The 21016-nt window shown below is 36.7% G+C and overlaps 1 protein-coding gene across 4 annotated transcripts; it reads right to left on the bottom strand.

The window, feature by feature from the left end:
• Positions 1-592: 592 nt before the first annotated feature.
• On the bottom strand, positions 593-20217 carry LOC148865101 (nuclear transport factor 2-like). Of its 4 annotated transcripts, none has more exons than XM_088977998.1 (10): positions 20052-20217; positions 19709-19822; positions 19465-19599; positions 6760-7066; positions 3428-3687; positions 3113-3305; positions 2500-2621; positions 2342-2407; positions 1995-2076; positions 593-1165 (listed from the first exon to the last, which is right to left on the bottom strand). In XM_088977998.1, exons 2-10 carry the CDS (start codon positions 19733-19735, stop codon positions 939-941), a joined length of 1419 nt encoding a protein of 472 aa, XP_088834124.1. In that variant the 5' UTR covers positions 19736-19822; positions 20052-20217; the 3' UTR covers positions 593-938. The 4 variants fall into 4 exon arrangements, with proteins under 4 accessions (XP_088834124.1, XP_088834121.1, XP_088834120.1 ...); XM_088977995.1 differs by having other exon boundaries at positions 3428-3696; positions 20052-20216; XM_088977994.1 differs by having other exon boundaries at positions 3428-3696; positions 19709-19945; positions 20052-20183.
• Between the last annotated feature and the right edge of the window lie 799 nt (positions 20218-21016).

Genomic DNA, 21016 nt, shown 5'->3' with positions numbered 1-21016 from the left:
AACCGTCTCCCCTGAACCAGATTTGAAGAAAAAAAATTAAAAAAAGATACTGATACACCCCTACTGGCATATCGGGCATATTGATATCTAGAACCTTGGTCAGATTTGTTAATGAATGAGTTGTCTTTGTTTTCTGTTGAAGAGTAAGGATATCTTCAACTTGGAGCCTTTTGACTGCCAACAAACCGTGATCCCTCGTAGAATTGTAGGCAGAGGCGCCTAACTTAGCTATTGCGTTTTCAGGTCGCAGAAAACAAGCCAGAACATCAACAGATGTTCAAAACTATAGGCAGAGCTCGGGAGTTAATAGCACAAGAGTCTGAGATGTTTGATCAAGCTGTACAGGTAAAGAAAATCCGATTTTGTCCTCACAAAATTGGTTCTGGGGAGATGTTCCCAATGCATGGCCTCAAGTGTTGTGAGGGCGGTGTGAGGACCAAGTTTGTGAGGACAAAATCTGGATTTGCAGGAAAAAGATGTCACATGAACCCAACCCCTATCGCAATAATAAATAAGAAAAACACGTGAAGTTTTAAACATGGAAAAGGCGAAAAGCAAAGCTCAAAGATGAAAAGCAGCCTCAACACAAACCTGACCAAACGTACCATTTACTGAGAACCAGCCGAATTAAACTGGAATTACTTCTTAAAAAGTGCCAACAGCGCAAAAAAATACAGAAAACCTCATTGACCAGATATGAGAGAAAAGGATCCAAACTAAGGAACATATGCAAGGACAAAACTCAATGTTGCCAAAACCTTCCCTCTTGAATTAGAAGTGAGCAATAATATGATGAGAAGAACTTCATAAAGAAAAAATTTAAAGATGCCCACACCCAAAAAAAAACAGTGGTGCTTCCTCCAACACCCCATGAAGAAGAAAATGTTCTTGTAGACAACTAACCCATAAACCTTTGTATCTTTTCCTTTGTTGGAAACCTAAAATGTAGCCTCTGATGGGTTCTGCCCATTCCTTGATATTTGATTTCCCAAGATGCCTCTGTCTTGTCGTGGACCTCGCTGATGGAATCCATTACCCCTTGGTCTGCTGTTGTAGTCCCTTTCACTACTGTCCAAGCCACTTCCCCGGCCAAATCCCCGACCGCCACCACCAAAACGCCCCCTCGGTGCATCTGTCTGGTAGCCACCTCTTCCTCGACCCCTTCCTATACAAAATTCACAAGGCAGTGGGAATGTTAATGAATGACTGACCAACAATATAGAAAGCACATTAGAAAATTATATCAGCATCTCCCCGTGTTGAAAATTAATGACATCTTTGTCTTATGCACCACCAATCTCTAGTAACTTTGCTGGTAAGGTTGCGGGTATAAAGATCAAACCAGCAGGGAGAAACAACCATTTGTAGGTAGTTGATTTTTGGGGCTCAAAGAGATGGACAAAAATGGGTTGCCTGGAAAACATCGACTCCAGGAAATATGCACAACAGCACAAGACATGGGCATGGCATGATTAGTAAGGTGACAGAGAACAAGGCCCACATAAGATGCAATAAAAGGTTCCAATGGAAAACAATATCACTTAGCCCCAACATGAATATCCACCAGGACTAAAACACGTTAAGGCTGATGCTGTTGGACAACTTTAAGGCAATACAGAAAGACCACAATATACGAACCATAGGATTCCAGAGATTCATCCCTGGGTTAGAGAAAGGCAAGTAGGCATAACCAAATGCCTATACAACCCATGAGATCCCCCTACATCCGCTAACATTACTTAAAAAACAGAGGTGTGAGAAATCCCCATTGATCATCACTCTCTTCTGCACCATCATAGTCACTATGGCCACAAAAGTGGGGAAGATATATATAGGCTAAGCTCAATACACTTGCTTGGACTGCCCAGATTCTTTGATGCAATTCTGGCAACTATAACTATTGTACAGTTATATTTTCATCATTCCATAGCTCAATATAGCAATTATTTACCATACATCTTAACAATAGATCAGCACAGGATAAAGATACATACTTCCTCCTCGAGATAGACCAGAGCTGCCAGCTCTCCGTTCCTCAATGTGTACTTGCCGCCCACACAATTGTATTGGAGATGCCTACAGATAAAACAAAGGTACATGAGAATGATACTAAATTAAAATATCCACCATGACACATGAGGATAATACTATAAAATCAACTATCTTGATAAGAGCAGGAAAAAAAGAAGTCAGTTTCAGAAGAAATGGAAATTGGCAGTTGGCATATTTCATAGCATTTAAAAGTATGATGGAATAATAGCTGGAAAAACCTTATAAATAAAAAAGCAACCACATATTTTAATAATATGGCATACAGTGTAAACAAAGAGAATTTTCTGACCTGAATTGCATTTTGAACACCAGCAATATCTTCAAATTCAACAAAAGCATAGCAAATGCCAACATCCTGTACATCAAACAGAAGCATTTGAAGACAGTAAATATAATTTCATTCCCTCAAGGTGAGTTTTGAGGAGAAGGGCAGAAGATAGTACAGACCTTCCGGTGCCTGATGGCCACACCATCGGATTTGATTCTGCCAAAGTTCTTAAACTCCTGCTCAATATCAGAAACAGAAACAGTAGGGGGCAAGTTTCTCACATAGACTGATCTTAATTCACCTGAAACATTTCATGATAGATGACCAAGGATCAATATGATGTTACTATTCAATATGGAAAAAGGAAGAACTTTTACATACTTGAGTTAATTGCAATAAACCAAAACATTTCCACAAAAGAACAAGTATAGAAATCAAGTTTCCAAGAAAAGGTGTACATGTGACAGAAAAGAAAATTAAAAAGAGATGAAAAGGATACCAACTTCCAGAAAAGTTTTGAAATTAACAAAAAACAAATTTTGGTCATAAAACCAAGCTACTAGAAAGAGAAGATGAAAACAATGACCTTTGCAATGTATAGTTCCAGTACTAATTACTAAATATCACATACAAAAATATTATATCATTCCAAAACAAATAAAAGAAGAAGATTCTTGCTAACGTATACAAGTCAAAAAACAAACTTTGACCTAAGACCTGTCAACCGTCATCACCATGAAATAATGATAAAGAAACATTAAATATGATGGGAGAATGGGTGGGGCATTAAACCTTCTTCTTCTGGTGTTGTAACTTCCTCTGCTGCTTCTGCACCAGATCTTTCGGGCACAATAGATGAAGCAGTATTTGACTGCTGAAAAGTAGGTTGCGGTGTTTGAAGCCACTCTGAAGTAGTTGGTGTGCTCTTGTTCAAAGATGGCTGAGGAGCTACAGATGATGCAGATTGACCTCTAGCAATTCGTAGCTTCCAGGTAGAACATTTAAGAACCAAAGCAGAAAAAGTAGTGAGCCAGAAAATATATATCTCAAAGAAACAAAGAGAACATAGAAAGCAATTTGAATAGCACTGGTAAGAATTGTGCATACAATAGAAGCATAAGTTTGCTTAGGGGGTTCTCCAACAGGTTCCTCAATTGGGGCAGTAGGAGGGTCTCGCACAGAGTTTATTGCACTTTGAAAAGAAGCAGTAGGCTCTTCCACCTGAGTTTCATCCACTCGATTTTCCACCTCTAAGACTTGCTGCTGCTGTTCCTCTTGGAGATTGTAATTATCTACGGGTTCATTTTCTTCCACATGCACTGGAGTCACAAATTCTGTGGCCTGAATATCTCCGCCCAGAATGTAGTCTGAAGCAACTAAAGATATTTTCACAATAGTCAGAAAACCACAAACAGTAACTGTTGAAGGATAGCAATAAGCAAAAACTCATGCTGAAATTCAGAAACAAGTAGCTTTAGATTACTTAGATATTTTCACCATAAGCACAAAATAACAAAGTAATCACCAAAGCACAGAAACCAAATAAACATAAATTGACAAATATGATACACAAGCAGTTTAGGATTCCCCAGTGAGAAACCAACTCATAGGTCCCAATAAGAATCTCGTACACTGCTAAAATTACCAGTTACGGTACTTGGGTTAGTTAACTCTCCGAAAGGATTTCATGATCATACTAGGGCGTCCCCTCATTAATCTAACAATGGATATGACATTGAACAGAATGGAATGGCAACACAGGATTCATGGTTGATCCATATGGTTGGGACAAGGGTTAGATAATGGTGTACTTGGATTATTTACTCCCTCTTTGATAACGCTTAAGGCTCCATTTGGGAAGAGTGCAAGCACCAGCTCAATGCATATACGCACTTAGGTTCAGTTGTGCAGGCATTTGATAAGAATGCATTTGTGTATTGAAAATGACAACAATCACGAATTCCAAGACATGTTTGCATTCAAAATGGGAGAAAAGTTGGCACCCAAAAAAAAATGGATGCAAACTTTTGTAGTCAAAGTTGGTCAATGTAAAAAAGGTGGATTCCAGTCGTGGAATTCATATTCATACCCATCACAACTAAATCATTTGGCAAGGATACAAAATTATCATTGCAAAACTAAACCAACTTTGCATTTTTATGAACCAAACATATATGTATCTGCACCTTTCCCAGTGTTTTAAAAGCGCAAGACGCAGGGGTCAATTTGCGCCTGAGGCGCAAGGCGAGGCATGCGCCTTTTTTATGCAAGGCGCAAAAATAAAAAAATGCTAAAAACTAAAAAAAATCAAAAAATGCCAAAAGTTTCAAAAAAATTAAAAATATTAAACATAATATTAATAAAAAATATAAACTAAAATTTTAAAATAATGTTTTAAAAAACCTATTATCTAAAATTAAAATACATAAAACATAAGATGTAAAGCATATTCAAATGAGAATTTAAAAATAAAATCAAACATATAAAACATTTTCAACCATATAAAACCTCTAATTTCTTTTTTCACTCAATTGTAGTACTTCACATAGCTAACGTAATGTAAAACATATTGCATTCTTGATTCTACGAACCGGCTTTGTGCCATGCCCCTCGAGGCAAGCCCAAATAAGCCCATGTTAGGTCTTAAATTCTTAGTTTTCACACAAAAAATAATGATTTTATAGTTTTATTTGTTTTTTAAGAAGACATTTTATTAGAATGAATGAATGAACAACATTACCAAATTGGGCTTGCCTTGAGGGTCATGGCACGGGAGTCCGGGAGCGGAGCCCCTACCTCGGCTGTTATGTTCAAAAAAAAGCAAAAAAGAGCCAAATTTTCAAAAGGTGCAAGCCTAGGCTGAGGCGCAAGGCGTATCAGGCACACCAGGCGTGCACCTTTTGAAAGGGATGCACCTAGGACCTAGACGAGGCGCATACCCTGAAATGTGCCTCACCTATATGCCTAGGCACGCCTTTTAAATCACTGACCCTTCCCAAACAGAGCCTAATGGTTAATGCTGAAAGTGCTACATACAAGCATTTCAAAGCATTCAGTTGTAAATTTTGCTTCAGCCTTATTTCACCAACTCCAATGTACTAGTAGTAGAGATTCTTGTTTTGTTTTCCAAAAATACCCCAAAATGCTTCGTCCATCCTCTACATTTCAAAAACTCAAGGGCCTGACATGGAATAATATTAATAATAATAATTATTAGAAATATAAATAAAATATTAATAAAAACAGTAATATAATAATTAATAAAATATTAAAAATAATAAGAAAATAATTAAAATTTTTAATTATTATTTAACTATTTATCAAATGCTCAATTATTCAATTATTTTTAATAATCAATTAATTGTTTATTAATGAATTATTTAATTATAAATTCTGGATATGTATTTATTAGAATAATTATTTAATCAATACTTAATAATTAACTGATTATTAAATGCTCATTTCTTTAAAAATCACTTAGTTATTTATAATTTTTATCAATTTCTTTATTTATTAATCATTTTATAGCATTTAATTAATGTTAATTAATTTCTTAAATAGTTAAACAAACTCCCATATCCAGGGTTAAAACTGCCAATTGTCATTTTTCAAAACTAAACATTCAGACTTCAAAATGGCATTACCTGCATTCAGATATGAACACCAAGAAAAATTCACTAACTCCGATGCACCTCTTAAAGTAATCATTACGGTTTCAATGTCAGACTTAAGTACAAAAGAACAGGCCCTTAGTTACAATAACAAGAAGAGCTGTCCTTTATACTCTCTTTTTATATGAAAACGTAAATAGAGAAAATACAATAGAAAGGTCTGCTAGACAAGCCCTATAGCAAAGATAACAACAATCCAGTGAGAGATTATGTAGCTGCCCAAAAGCACGTCATATGTTCACAACATCACAGCTTCAACTACCAAGTTACATCGTCGATATAGAGATAACATAGACTGGCACTAGGAAAAGAGTGCAACATATGCAAGGATATAAAGCCAGCATGGACTGGCACAAAAACACATGCCAAATCCAAAGGGTGCCAATCTGATGGAAAGTTGCACCTCATCTCTTAGCATGGTGTTTGAGAAGTACAACACATGACAAGATTTTGAGCCAACATGGCCTGCCACTAAACATATGGCAAATCCCAAGGGTGCCTATCTAGTGGACAGTTAAGAATTGCACGTACTCCCTCAAAATGGCTTTCAAGAGCGAAAGAAATAAAATCATCTAGACAAACAATCTAACAGAAATGTCTGATGTGCATGTATTAATTGACAACTACAGGTAGGCTATTAAATAGTTCCCTGATAGGCATAATTATCAACTCACAGCCTACTCCCAACCATTTGGCATCAGCTATCCAGCTCCTGCTTAAAATTCCATAACTGAATCCATTCATAATTGTTAGAAATTACATTGGTACCTGGCTCAGGATGAGAACTAGGCACGTTCACTGTGGAGTCAAAAGTATTTTGTGCTAATATAGGTGCCGGTTGCTGGTGAATGGGTTCCTCATCAAGGAAGTGAAAGATATCATTGAGAACAAAGTATCCTTTCTCCTGAGGAGCAAGGAAAAATGTCTGCATAAATTTCCTCTTGCCATTGAAATCCTTAGTTTGCACAGAACCTGAGACCATCACAATAACACCTCCATTCCAAGAATCCAGAGAATGTGCCGTCTTAATCTCAATTCCAGTAAAATTCATCGACATGATAAGCGAATGGATTTGCTGCAAAGAAGATACAGAAACAAATAAGAATTCCAAAATTCCATTGGTAGTTCATGATGTGCAAGTAATCATATAAAAAAAAAACTGAAAAATGAAACAAAAATGAACTCTCCTCTCGTGCTTAGATGAATGTCTTATGTTCTTCAAACTCTCAAAGCACTTATAAATTTATTTATAAAATGTAATAATAGCCTCACTCAAGGATATTTTTTAATGCACCAACAGATAAGTTCCTCCAAACTAGTGGGCATAAATGCCAGTTTAATGTTGAATTTGATCTCAAGACGATGATGATGTATTATATATAGTCAGATGTTTATAGCATCCTTACAAGGAGAAATAAGCTCTTACGAATTGAGAATGTAAATCGAACTGTGTGATCAAGCACAATTTCAAAATATCCATATAAAATAACAAATTGATTAAAATCATCTTATAGATATTGTTCCTTGCATACCCATTAGCTTCATCAAGAAGTCAATAAGTGAAAAATAGTTTCTCATCATATAATAAAAGCTCTTATCTCTTGAAATGAGTGAAAGGATCTTTTCAAAGAAAAATTACGAAAGAAAGCATGAAACAAAGATTTCACATGGAAACATTACGGCAAGAAGTTCAAGAGTTGAAATGAAATGAATCTTTATCATAGTAAACATTTTAACCTTCATCTATGACCTACTTTTTAGATCCATACAGTAATATTTTGGAAGTCAAGCATTCTTTTTTTCCTTTAGTTGGGTTGTATAGAGGGGATGATACAATGTCTAGTTGGTTAGACCTACGTTTCAAAGGCAGTTGCTTCTTCAACCAATGTACAATGTATCAAGAATGAAATATCAATTCAGAGGAAAAGCAAAGAAAGTCCATCCTCAAACCTAGTTTTTAGAAATATCTTGTATGTTTTGAACATATTATAATCACATACATCGTCCACCCTCTAACGTGAAGCAGCATCACTTAAGAGTACTATTATGAGTTGGCCTGCCCTTGAGTTCTGTTAGTCTGATAACAGCCAAGAAGAGAGAAGAAGAAAGAAGAAAGAAAGAGAGAAAAGAGGAGAAAATGAGAGAAGAAAAGTCTGATTCGAATGAGAGAAAAAATAACCTCTCCCATTCGGCTAGACATGTTTTATATTACTAACATAATGGAGAAGACACATGTGCCCTTACTTAAGTGAGGGACACTAGTTCTAATATAATATTACAGATCAACAACCTCAACATAAGTATAAAGACGGAAATACTGCTACACTAACACTCCCCCTCAAACTAGTGAATATATATCATATAATCCCAGCTTGTTACATATGCAGTCCACTCTTCCCCGACTCAACCCTTTTGTAAATAAGTCTGCCCATTGGTTCCTTGTATTAACATATGCGAAGTTTATCACTCCATTTAACACCTTTTCTCTCACAAAGTGACAGTCAACCTCTATGTGCTTGGTTCTTTCATGAAACATCGGATTATAAGAAATATGAACTGCAGCCTGATTGTCACAATAGAGCTTCATTGGAGTGTTAACATTGTAACCCATCTCCTGTAGAAGGTTCCTTAGCCACACTAATTCACAAGTAGTATGTGTCATAGCTCTATATTCCGCCTCTGCATTGCTTCTCGCCACGACTGTCTGCTTCTTATTTTTCCATGTCACCAGATTACCCCCAACAAAAGTGCAATAGCTTGTGGTAGACCTCCTATCAAATATAAAACCAACCCAATCAACACCAATATATCCTTCTATTTCAATTTTCCACCACTTTTGTATATCAAACCACAACCAGGAGCCCCCTTTAAATACCTCACAATTCTTAGAACCGCATCCCAATGAAGAACCAGAGGTTTCTGCATGAACTAACTTACCACACTAACCGCAAATGAAATATCTAACCGAGTAATGGTTAAGTAGTTCAGTTTACCTACAAGTCGCTAGTATCTGCCAAGGTCTTCAAACACTTCACCCATATCACTACTCAGCTTAGTATTTATTTCCATAGGTGTTTCAGTTGGTTTAGCACCTAACAAACATGTTTCCTCCAGCAAATCAAACATATATTTCCTCTGACACAAATTAATACCATGCTTAGACCTTGCTACTTCTATCCCCAAGAAATATTTCAATTTACCAAGGTTTTGTTTGAAAATGTTCCTGTAGAAAAGTCTTCAACCTATCAATGCTCATTTTATCATTCCCAGTAATAACAATATCATCTACATACACCACCAATAGGATTTTTCCTACCTGAGAGTCATGACTGAAAACGAAATGATTAACTTGGCATTGTTTCATACCAAACTTCTTTACCACCTCACTGAACCTACCAAACCATGCTTGAGGCAACTGTTTAAGCCCATAAATAGCCTTCTTTAGTCTGTATACCTTACCATCCTCCCCCTGAGCAACAAACCCCGATGGTTGCTTCATATAGACCTCCTCGAGCAAATCACCATGCAAGAAGGCATTCTTGATATCAAGTTGATAGAGAGGGGTCAATCATACATAGCAGCAAGAGAGATCACAACACGAACCGAACCTACCAATAGCAACTGGGGAGGTCTCTGTGTAGTCAATACCATAGGTTTGGGAGTACCCTTTTGCAACCAATCGAACTTTCAGGCGCTCTACACTACCACCAGGTAAATACTTAACAGTATAAACCCACTTACAACTGATAGCATGCTTCCTAAGAGGAAGAGTGGTGAGGTCCCAAGTATGATTATGAGTTAGAGCTGAGAGTTCTTCTTCCATTGCATGACACCACCTTAGAGAGGCAAGGGCTTCTTAGACATCCTTAGGGACAACAACTAAGGATAACAAAGAGATAAACTGGCGATGGGAAGCAGAAAAATGAGTGAGTGAAACATAATTAGAAATAAAATGAAGGGTACAAGTGCGTTTACCTTTCCACAAGACAATGGGAAGATCAAGATCAGATATTGGGTTTGGGTCTAGTGTGGAGACAATTGTCAGATCTGTTGATGTTGATGGAGCTGGAGTAGCACCCGGTACATGTGAGCGATGTGTATACACTTGACGGATAGGTGGTCGTTCAACAGGTGGTGGCACTGGAGGCAAGGACTTGGTCACGGCCGGAACAAGGGGAACAGAATCCGCAACTAGAAGTGAAAGAGAAGGTGATGAGGAGGAAAAAGCATCACCGGACCCCAAGAAAAATGGAGTAGACTCAAAGAATGTAATAAAAGGCAAATACAAAGGAACGTCGAGAACTAGGATGATAACACTTATACCCTTTCTAGGTCTGGGAATAGCCAAGGAAGATGCACTCAATGGATCGTGCATCTAACTTGTCCTTCTCGGGGCCTAGATTATGGACGAAGCAGACACACTCAAAAACCTGATGAGAAAGAGGAAACTGAGACAAGGTGGGAAACAAGGTAGTGAATGGAGAATGACCATCAAGGATAGACATGGGCATCCGATTAATCAAGAAGCAAGAAATAAGCACCGCATCACTCTAAAAGGGTTTGGGAACATTCATGTTATGCATGAGGGATCAAGTTGCTTCCAAAAGATTATGATTCTTTCTCTCAGCCACCCCATTTTGTTGTGGGGTGTAGGTACATGAGGTCTAACGTATAATGTCATGTTGGTCCAAGTATTTTTGAAATGATGAAGAGAAATATTCATGGCCATTATCGAAACGAAAAATTTTAATGTGAACACCAAATTGGTTGCGAATCTCAACACAAAATTTTTGGAAGATGGTAAACAATTCACTCCTTTCTTTCATTAAATAGAGCCACGTCATCCTCGAATATCATCAACAAAAATGACAAAATATCTATATCCATTGTATGGCATCTCTTTATAAGGACCCCAAACATTTGAATGAACCAAAGAAAAATGACTCGACACACGGTTATCAACCCTAGGTCTAAAGGAAACACGACGATGTTTCCCCAACTGACACGACTCACAATCTAAAACAAAAAGTTGAATCAACGAAGGAACCAAAGATTTCAGAACTTTCAACGAAGGATAACTAAATCGACATTGCCACTGAAGAGGAGAGAGATGACTGGAGAACTGTTGATGTTTTTCCACCACCATCAAGATAATACAATCCACCAGCTTCATGCCCTCCACCAATCTTCATCCTCGTCTTGAGATCCTAAAAAAAAAAACACAAAGAAGGGTAAAAGGTAATAGAACAATTGAGTGACTTGGTCAACTTACTAACTGACATAAGGTTAAACGGAAATTTAGGGACATACAAAACTGAGGATAAAGATAAGGCGGTCATGTTAACATTGCCAACACCACAAATCGATGATGTGGAACCATTAGCAAGGGTAACAGATTGTGATGTTGAGCAATGAGAGGGAAAAAAATCACACCTGGAGTTCCAGTCATGTGATCGAAGGCTCCAAAGTCAATAATCTAGAGATTGGGTGTGGATGCCAAACAAGCCATACCTGAGTGTGCAAAAATAGTCGTGTTCTGCTGAGATGTGGATTGGACAAACCTCTCATACTCATCACGGGGAACACTCACCATCTCCTTCCCGGGAACATCTGTGGATGTACGAGTCATCTGATCAGCTGAACGACTCTCCTGTCTGAAACTGGTGTCACTAATCAGGGCATGATCGGCCCAAGTTGAGGGTGGACCATGCAAGTCATAGCAATAATTAATGGTATGTCCATCCATACCACAATGAGTACATCTCAGACCCAAGCCACGTCCTCTGCCACGGGCTCCCCCTGAATCTCTACCTCCAATACGACCAGCACCACGGTTATATGTAGGTCCACCACCACCACTCCGAGCATATATCGGACTACTGCTACCACCACGACCAGACTGAGCTCCTCGAGCTCCACCCCTAACACCACGGCCCCTTGACACTACAAAGACCAATCTATCAGAAACATTAGAGTTCTCAGTAGATCCAATGAAAGTCCTCCAAAGTCGAGCAAACACCTCTTCTAAGGAAGGGAGAGTTGACCCTCCTAGTATCTGAGCCCGCACTAGTTCAAACTCAAATTTCAGCCCCACCAAAAGTCGAGTCACATCAAGCTGTTCTCTTTGTTGTTGTTGAACTTTGACATCAAAAGTAAGGGGGTGATAAATATTTAACTCATTACGAATATTTATCATATTAGCATAATACTCCCCAAGACTCTGATTGCCCTGTTGCAGATTAAAGTATTACTAATACAGCTGATATACTCCAGTTGTATCGTCTTGACCAGAATATAACTTCTTAGCATGGTCTCACACATCTTTGACAGTGCCAAGAAACATGAAATTTACACTAATCTTGAGTCATATTGTTCCATAACCACGTGATAACCTGTGCATCCTCTTGTTCCCAGTCATCATACTCATGAGAATTAATGGAGGGTTTCTCCTCCCTTGCGTGTTTCACTTTCTTCTTTGCCTTTAAAAAAACTTCTACAGATTTAGCCCAATGTACATAATTCTCTTAATTTAGTTTAATGGAGGTCAGCTGAACATTCAGGTAGTCAGTAGGTATCATACATTAGATTTGCTATCATTGTTATCTCCCATTGTTGAATTCTTTTATTATTGAATTTGGCACACTGCTTGATCACACTGGCTTTAGCAGTTGTTGTTGTTGAAGATTGCACTCTTTACACCACAAACCCTACCCCACAATCACCTGAAATCTCACCACACTATACTCCCCCTTCGAATCACACAAAAAATAGCACAAGCCCTAACACACTACAGTCTAAAATCCCACCATATGATCTGAAACATACTTCCTATTTGATTCATAACAAAAATATGCATAGAAATCTCTTACCTCATCACCCGAAAAACAAACCACACAAGACACCCACAACACCACACGAATCGGCCCTCTTCTCTTCATCGATTAGAGGAGGGCTTCTTAGAAACCACAGCAACCGACCATGAACAACACAACTGGAGGCATAGAGACCTCCAAGGGAAGAGGGCGACCACTCCTTTTCAGCCATTTCCCTTATCTCCAATCAATGGCAGAGAAATCAAGAGAAAACCCTAGATTGAGTGCACGGAAAACAAAAATCTGGGCAGATCCGAGTTGCTTAGTTGTGCTCTGATACCATATTATGATTCGGCCTACCCATGAGTTCTGTTAGTCTAATAACAGCCAAGAAGAGAGAAGAAGAAAGAAGAAAGAGAGAGAGAGAGAAGAGAAAAGGAGAGAAGAAAAGTCTGGTTCGAATGAGAGAAAAAATTACCCCTCCCATTTGGCCAGACATGTTTTATATTACTAACATAATGGAAAAGACACATGCGCCCTTACTTAAGTGAGGGTCACTAGTTCTAATATAATATAACAGATCAGCAACCTCAACATAAGTATAAAGACAAAAATATCCCTACACTAACAAGTACCATATATTTGAATGAATGAACCTTGTACGTGTTTCCTTTCTTGTTCTTCAATTTTTGGTTACAAGATCTATGTATTGACTATTGAGAACTAATATAACTTATGGTATCTTATTCTTTTATCAATTCTTATCTCCTATTTTTCTTGGATAGATTTACACATGATATAATACAACACATTGTAACACCTTGGAAAGGGAGAGATGTGGCATGAAGTGATAACTAGTATACATGGCAGATTGGAAAATGGATGGGATGCTGGTGTATTGTGTCGAGCCACTTCGACAACTCCTTGGAAAGCAATCCAGAGTATCCTCCCTCAATTTCTCAATTTTGTCAGGTATAATGTCAACTATGGTAACTCTATTTTATTTTGGGAAGACATTTGAGTGGGAAGCTTTGCCCTTAAGAATCGATTTCCATTTCTCTATTCCCTTTCCCTCTACAAGGAAAAAGCTATCTCCCATTTTCTTCCTTCACCTGTCTCACCCTCATCCTTAAGCTGGGACTTTGGTTTTCATTGGGACTTGAGGAATGATGAACTTATTAGTCTCAGACCTGTTATCTCTTCTTGGCAGTGTTTTTTTAGACACTCTTAGATGAGATATGAGATTATGGTCCCCTCATCCAAAAGGTTACTTCACATGTGCTCACTTTTTAAGGCCCTTTACTCTTCCCCAAGACAGTTGGGTTTTTCGACTAAGGAGATATGGTCTAAACCTGTTCCACCTAAAATTATTTTTTTTTGCTGGGAGGTGTTTTATAGAAAGATCAATACCTTGGACTGCTTGTAGAAGAAAAGGCATTTCATGTGTTTGTCCCCTAACTGGTGTGTACTTTGCAGGGCTAGTGGTGAGAATTGTTTCCACTTACTATTATCTTGTTCTTTTTCTGTTGCTATTTGGAGTTGGATTTTTTGCTTTGTTTGGGTGCAAGTGGAATCTAACCACGGATGTTAATCATCTATTTGATCCTTCCTTTTTTGTGTGGCCTACAAAAAAAGACAGAACTATGTGGAGATGTATTAGAGCAGCTGCCTTATGGACAATTTGGGAAGAAAGAAATGCAAGGTTATTCAAAGAAAAGGAAAGAATCATTCAAGATGTAGAGGAATGTATTTTGACCAGGGCCACTCATTGGTAGAGAACTCTGGATTCCTTTCATACATTTTCTTTTGATGATATTTGGAGAAACTAGACAGTTGTGGTGCTAATAGTCATACGAGGAAGGACAGGATATCTGCAGTGTGGGTGTCTCTGTCTAAAGGTTGGGTAAAGCTGAATTTTGATGGTAGCAGCCAAGGATATCCAGACCCATCGGGGATAGGAGGGGTGTTGAGAGATAAGAACAGTAACATCTTAGCCTTGTTTTCAAGCCCCGTGGGAATAGGAGACTCTAATAGAGCTAAGATATCAGCGGCTGGACAAGGTATTCAGATTGCAAACCAATTAGGAGTTCAGAATTTGGTAATTGAAGGAGACTCCAAAGTTATTGTAGGAAAATTGACAGATCCAGGCTAGGTTATGTGGCAATATAGAGACTTATTGAGGAAAGTTAATTGGTTTACAAGGAGCATGACTATTGCCTCTCTTTGGGTGGGAAGAACAGCAACCACCTTAGCAGATGGGTTAGCTAAGCAAGGGGCTTCAAGGAAGCATTTATTTTGGGCTGCACTGTAATTTTATTTCGGTTTTAGCTTGATGTAATTCTTTGATAGGAGAAGTAACAGCTTGTGCCTTTCCATGGGTATCCTGTAATGCTTTAATTTTCTGGTTTTAATAAAATTATCTTCATTCATCAAAAAATAATACAACACACTGTAACCCATTTTTATATTATATATAATATATTTTTTTAAATAGCTCAGTACCCACTTACCCAATTTCATGGAAACAACCGTGAAATTGAGACAGAAACCTGTAAGCGGGTTCAGTTACTCATACAATTTGATTGTTACCAAACGGAGCCTAAAGCTATTGTTATTTTCTATTTGTTTCTAATGAATACTATTAGGGAATTGGTGTTTAGCTCTAGTTCAGTTTATGCAGGTTTTTGTATTAGAATAATTAGCATTTTATTGATATTTCTTGTTTATTTCAAATGTGAAATATCAGGGTTTGATGTCAAATTTAGGCTCAAATTCGAGCTTGCAAGCTCAATTAGGTTTTTGAAATTTCAAGCCAAACTCGAACTTATCAAATATTTAATCAAACTGAACTCAAACAGGAAAATAGAGGCCATATTGAACTCAAGCTCAAATTTGAATATAGGAGTATTTAAGTCGAACCAAGCCAAGACATGCTGAAGTTCGACTCAACTCAATTTGATTACACCCCTACATATTGTGTTAAGAAATGACTTGCAAATCTTTTTTGACCAGTCCTGTTCATTATTCACCAAAACACTTTAAGGTATCCAATAAATTCCTCAACCACCAGCTCAAATGCAATATTCTTCCAATATGAGTAGAACATGAAAGCCCATTAACCACCTTTATAGCATCAAACAATTGATCATCCATAAAAATAGCTTGTTTAAAATACAATAAGACAATAGAACATCCCATTGCTGTATAGCCTCATGGAGAGACATCCCCCATGCCAAGCAATCTTCGCTCATTGTACATACAGCACATTCCAACAAAAATGATTCACAGCCCATACAGCTGTGAGTCACTACTAACTATTATTAATTCGTAGTTTCCATATTTCTTTACCCTGTTAATTGAGCATGTGTTAATTTTAAATAAATTTTGTTCACTTCTTGCTCAGACATCAGGATTGTTTTCCTCGGTTCATCAATTTGCTGCTAAAACTTCTATAGATTCTAGACATGAAACATGCATTCCATATGGGTAAGATTCACCAAACAGTCAGGGCTACACCAAATTGAAATAGAAGGGGATTCCAAATTGGTAATTGGATGGATGCAATAAGATGTTTGGGAGCCCGGATACATAGACAGCTCAAAGGGAAATATAAAGTTTAACAAGGGAGGTGGATGCTTGCTTTAAGTGGATGAGAAGATCAGCAAATGGGCTAACAGATACTTTAGCAAAACAGGGGGCAGTTAGAGAGAACATGTTTTGGGCAGCTTTGTAATTCATCTGGTATCGGTTCAACACCCTACACTAGGGGTTAGTGTCTCTATTTTAAAAATCTCATTAATGAAGTTGCCGTTTCCAATAAAAAAACATGTTTATCATTTTATTTCAGAAAGAATAGAAAAATGAAAAGTAAAAGGGGGAAAAAAGAGAAGCACATTAAAACATAGAAAATTCCATTTTTAATCTCCAAAATAACCAACACATTGTGCACACAAGATATGCAGAAAATTAAAATACTAATGGTTGTTGTCAGGATAAGAAAAATGGAGTCCCTATGAGTATATGAACAATTCCATAGTGCATTATTGAATTCCATACAGAAATATGACAAGATTAATAATGAACCAAAAGGTACAGAGCTGCAAGCATATTCACCTATTGTCTGGTTAGGTTCAATGACTAGAAGCAATCCCAATCCCCAATGAAGGGCTGGAAAACTTAAATACAACAAAAAAAAAATTGACCAAAAGAGAAGTAGGATAGGATGTAGAATATGTAAAGGCAACATTTAGATATGCAACCATCTTTAAATAACCAGATCAAAGAGTTGTTATTGATACAAAAGCTGGAAAGGATATAATCCTCTAAATTCTCCATCAAAGAGGAGCCAGAAACTAGGGGTGGGCACAAACCAAGCTTTTCACAAGCTATGTAAGCACGGCTCGCGAGCCTTCACGCTTATATTATATATAATATTTTTAATTTATATATATAATAACAAATAATTTTTATATGTATATTTATTTTTATATGAAGCTTGACTCATTATCGAGCTCAAGCCAAGCCAAGCTCAAACATACAAGCTTTTGAGTCGAGTAAAATTCAAGCTCATGTCTCTAGCTTGAATCAAGCTCGAGCCCAAACTCAAGCCTGAAGTCTTTTTGGCAAGCCAACCTCAAATAGCCAAATATTCGGCTTGGCTCAGCTCAAATCCACCCCTATCAGAAACCAATATTTTGTAGTAAGGGTATTCAAGTGGTAATCTAAGATTAATCCAGCTTGATTAAGAATCCAATGATATAGGTCATTCAAGCAAGGTTCAAAATATCGTTACATGTCGGCCCATAACGGCCAATACATATTGTATCGTGGCCTTCCCGATACGCCCCTACAGGGGGTGTTTTGGGTCAGACCATGGTTCAGAGCTTTGAACCTTGCATTCAAGTATGGGTCAACATGTGGCATGACAAGGAGAAGCCAATGATTTAGCCTGTCCAAGTGATGTGCCACTATTATTACATTGATCTATGGCATACAAGTACCCAAATTCAAACTAATCATCTAGGCAACGTGAGTAACATAACGGAATTTGCACCATCCAATGTGTCACTTTATGAAATCAATTGCAGTTCTAGTCATTAGAGTCTTATTTGAGGTTTACGCATATAATAAAGTTGTATTCTTATATTCAATTACGTATGATCTAGCTACCTTTCCTTTTTCTTTCATCATCCAAATAAATCAAAAAGTCCGATCAAATATCACAGAGATGTGAGCATCCCTACACTTCAAAGGGATTGGACTGTAGGGACAAACTCAATAGCCTAAAGCTATATCAAATGAGAAAATCCCTTCAAAATCATAATTTTATTGGATGCAAAAGTCATTGTGCATTTCTGTTTTGTTTAAAAAATACAAAGAAGTGAAACCAAATTTAACCAAATCCATAGCAACAGAACCAAAACTCAGAGCATATTACGATGAGATGCAAATATAGCCATATTAAATGAACAACACTTTCAATAATCACCATGTATTTGCATTTGGTTCAACAATGAGAGAACATAACTATTTAAAAAAAAATAAGTGTTTAAAAGAAAAGAAAGCACAAAGACCTTCTAGCCCCAAGGTGTGCACCCTGATGAAGAAAGGTGCACTTTTTTTAAATGAAATAAATAATATTAATAGATTAAAAAATATGAAAACTTGGACTTCAAAAGAAATTAAATGTTTTCAAAAGCTTATTAGCTCAAATCGAAATACATAAGCATAACATATAAAACAAATTCAAAGTGAAAGTAAAATCAAACAAATGGAGATCATACCATGCTTAAAGCACTCAATAATTCAAGCATAAACTTTTAACAAGTCTTTCTATCTCCAAGTTGCATTACTTCAAGTTGCTAGTGTGATATTAGACATCTTGAATTCCTAATCCTGAGAGATAGGAGCATTTACAGTGATAATCTCTTCAAGGAACCTTAAGGCAAGTCCAAACAAGACCATTTGGAGGATTTGGAGGCGTTGCCACTGGCTCAAACTTTTGGCCCATATAGATAAGGAGTTATTTTATTATTTTAATTGCAATTCATTTTATTTTAGGATTAGAGATTAGAGATCATCTGTATTGTTGTTGCTTCTTCAGTAGAAATTTTGCTATTTGAGATGATATCCATAACAACTAAGGCTTTAGGTATTGAAAGGATCTATTTTTTGTTTCTTCCAAGAATTATTAAACCATTACTAGTGCATGAGCACCAATTAAAGGTAAGTTATAATTAAAAGATCATTAGAAAGATGTAAAACAAATATGCATAAATAAAAAAGTAACCAAAAGAATGCAAACTTAAAAAAGTGTGCATCTGACCAAGATGCAATGCACACCAAAAGCATGCCTTTTGAAAGGGCCTGCACCTAGGTTGAAGCAAGGCAAATAGCTTAAAATGTACCTCACCTGTGCGCCTAGGTACACTTTTTAAAACACTTACAAAACCTAGTTTCAATCTAGAGACTTAATCTAATTAAATCCTTAATATTTCCTAGACAACTAGTTTAAGTTCTAATGTAGATAAGATATAGAAAAAAGCAAAACATTATATAAAATTGTAATATTGGGTGCTAAAAATATAAAATATGCAAAAGTTAAAAGGAAATTGAAAGAGTACATCATTTACTTCGAAAAAGAAATTATCGCAAATATTACCAGCATTGCGGTTGCAGACTCTGTCCTGCTCCCATCAACACGAAGCATTGTACTTAAATCCGTGTAGAACTGGTGAACAAAATCCGGTTGCTGTTGAAGAACTTGATAATACTGCCCAACAAAGTAAGAACCAACCTGCAAAAAAAGGAGCAAGATACAAATAATGAGACATCAACACCATCAAAACAACAATAAGAACACCCAAAAATAAGGTCCTCTTTTCTCGAATACGCCATAGAATCACCTGAACAGCAGTGACGTGAGTCGCCATAATTTCGCTCTACAAAAACATGCAGAGACAAAAGATCTCGAAACCCTAACCCCGCCAAAAATCTAGATCCGGAGTGCTCGAACCGATCTGTAAAACAAATCCTATCCGATTATTTGAAGTTCCAACTAAACCAAAAATCAATTTCTTTTCCTTTTTTCTTCGTTCTTCTTCCGCAATCAACAGTATACCACTGTTTCTACTCAAAAAAATCTGAGATATATCAGATTAGAGAGAGGGGATTAGAGAGAGAAACTAGAAAAAAAAAAAAAAATATATATATATATATATATATATCTAGAAAGAAGGCGAAGAAAACCTCGCGATTAGATTCTGTGACGATGTTGCTTCACTCTGCTCCACTCTTTTTTTGTTTTTGTTTGCTGTTTCAGCTTTCCTCGCTATCACTTCCTGTTCGCCTAAACCCGGGCGTAATTTAATAGGAAACAACCACCTCCCTACCACCCATTGCTAACTTGCGCTGTAGGGGTTTCCAGCTTTTCGCATGCGTTTTAACTTTTTCCGGTCCACAGTTTGTCTTATGTTTTATTGATGTTACCAGAGCACGTGCGCCACGTTACAACATTTGCACACGAAACACCATCCGTTGGATTTTGAGGATTGATACTGTGCGACGTACAACAACTAAAACACATCGATCCCGATGAATGTAATCCAACGGTTGAAAAAGCCCAGTTTCTTTTATGTCAGCGGAAACAAAAAAATGCTATATAAATTCTTGAATAAAATAATAATCAAGCATTAAAAACGTAAATATTTTTATTAAAAAATTCATTTATATCAATGATAAAACAAACCAAAGGTTAAGAGTAAAGGAAAGGTAGCTTCAAAAGATGTACAAGGACAAATGGATACAAATAGGAAATTCAAATAAATTCTAAAAAGTATATTAATAACAATAAATAAAAACTATATATAACTAAAAATAAAACATTAAAGTTTTGAACATAAAAGACACACTTTAATGCTTTATAAAAAGTGTAAGATATTGAGACATGATTGTTAACTATTAAAAATGATAAAAGAATTAAAATGTGTATTTATGTACCTTAATTTTCAAAAAAAAAAAACAATTCAATTTGTCTTAATATTTATTAATATATAGTTTTTAATAATTAATTTTAGCATTACAAGAAGAGAAAGTTTACTTAAGAATTAAAATGAATAAAATTATGACAAAAAGAAATTGAGTAGGGTGTAGTGTTAAATTTAGTCATTACAAATCAATGACCAAAGTTTAAACATTTCTATAACCTAATTCTA

Source organism: Nelumbo lutea, chromosome 3, assembly GCF_056320005.1.
Source record: "Nelumbo lutea isolate HS-2025 chromosome 3, American lotus-T2T, whole genome shotgun sequence".
NCBI lineage: Eukaryota > Viridiplantae > Streptophyta > Magnoliopsida > Proteales > Nelumbonaceae > Nelumbo > Nelumbo lutea.
Note: the sequence above shows the minus strand (reverse complement) of the source record. Positions and strands in the feature narration are given on the sequence as shown.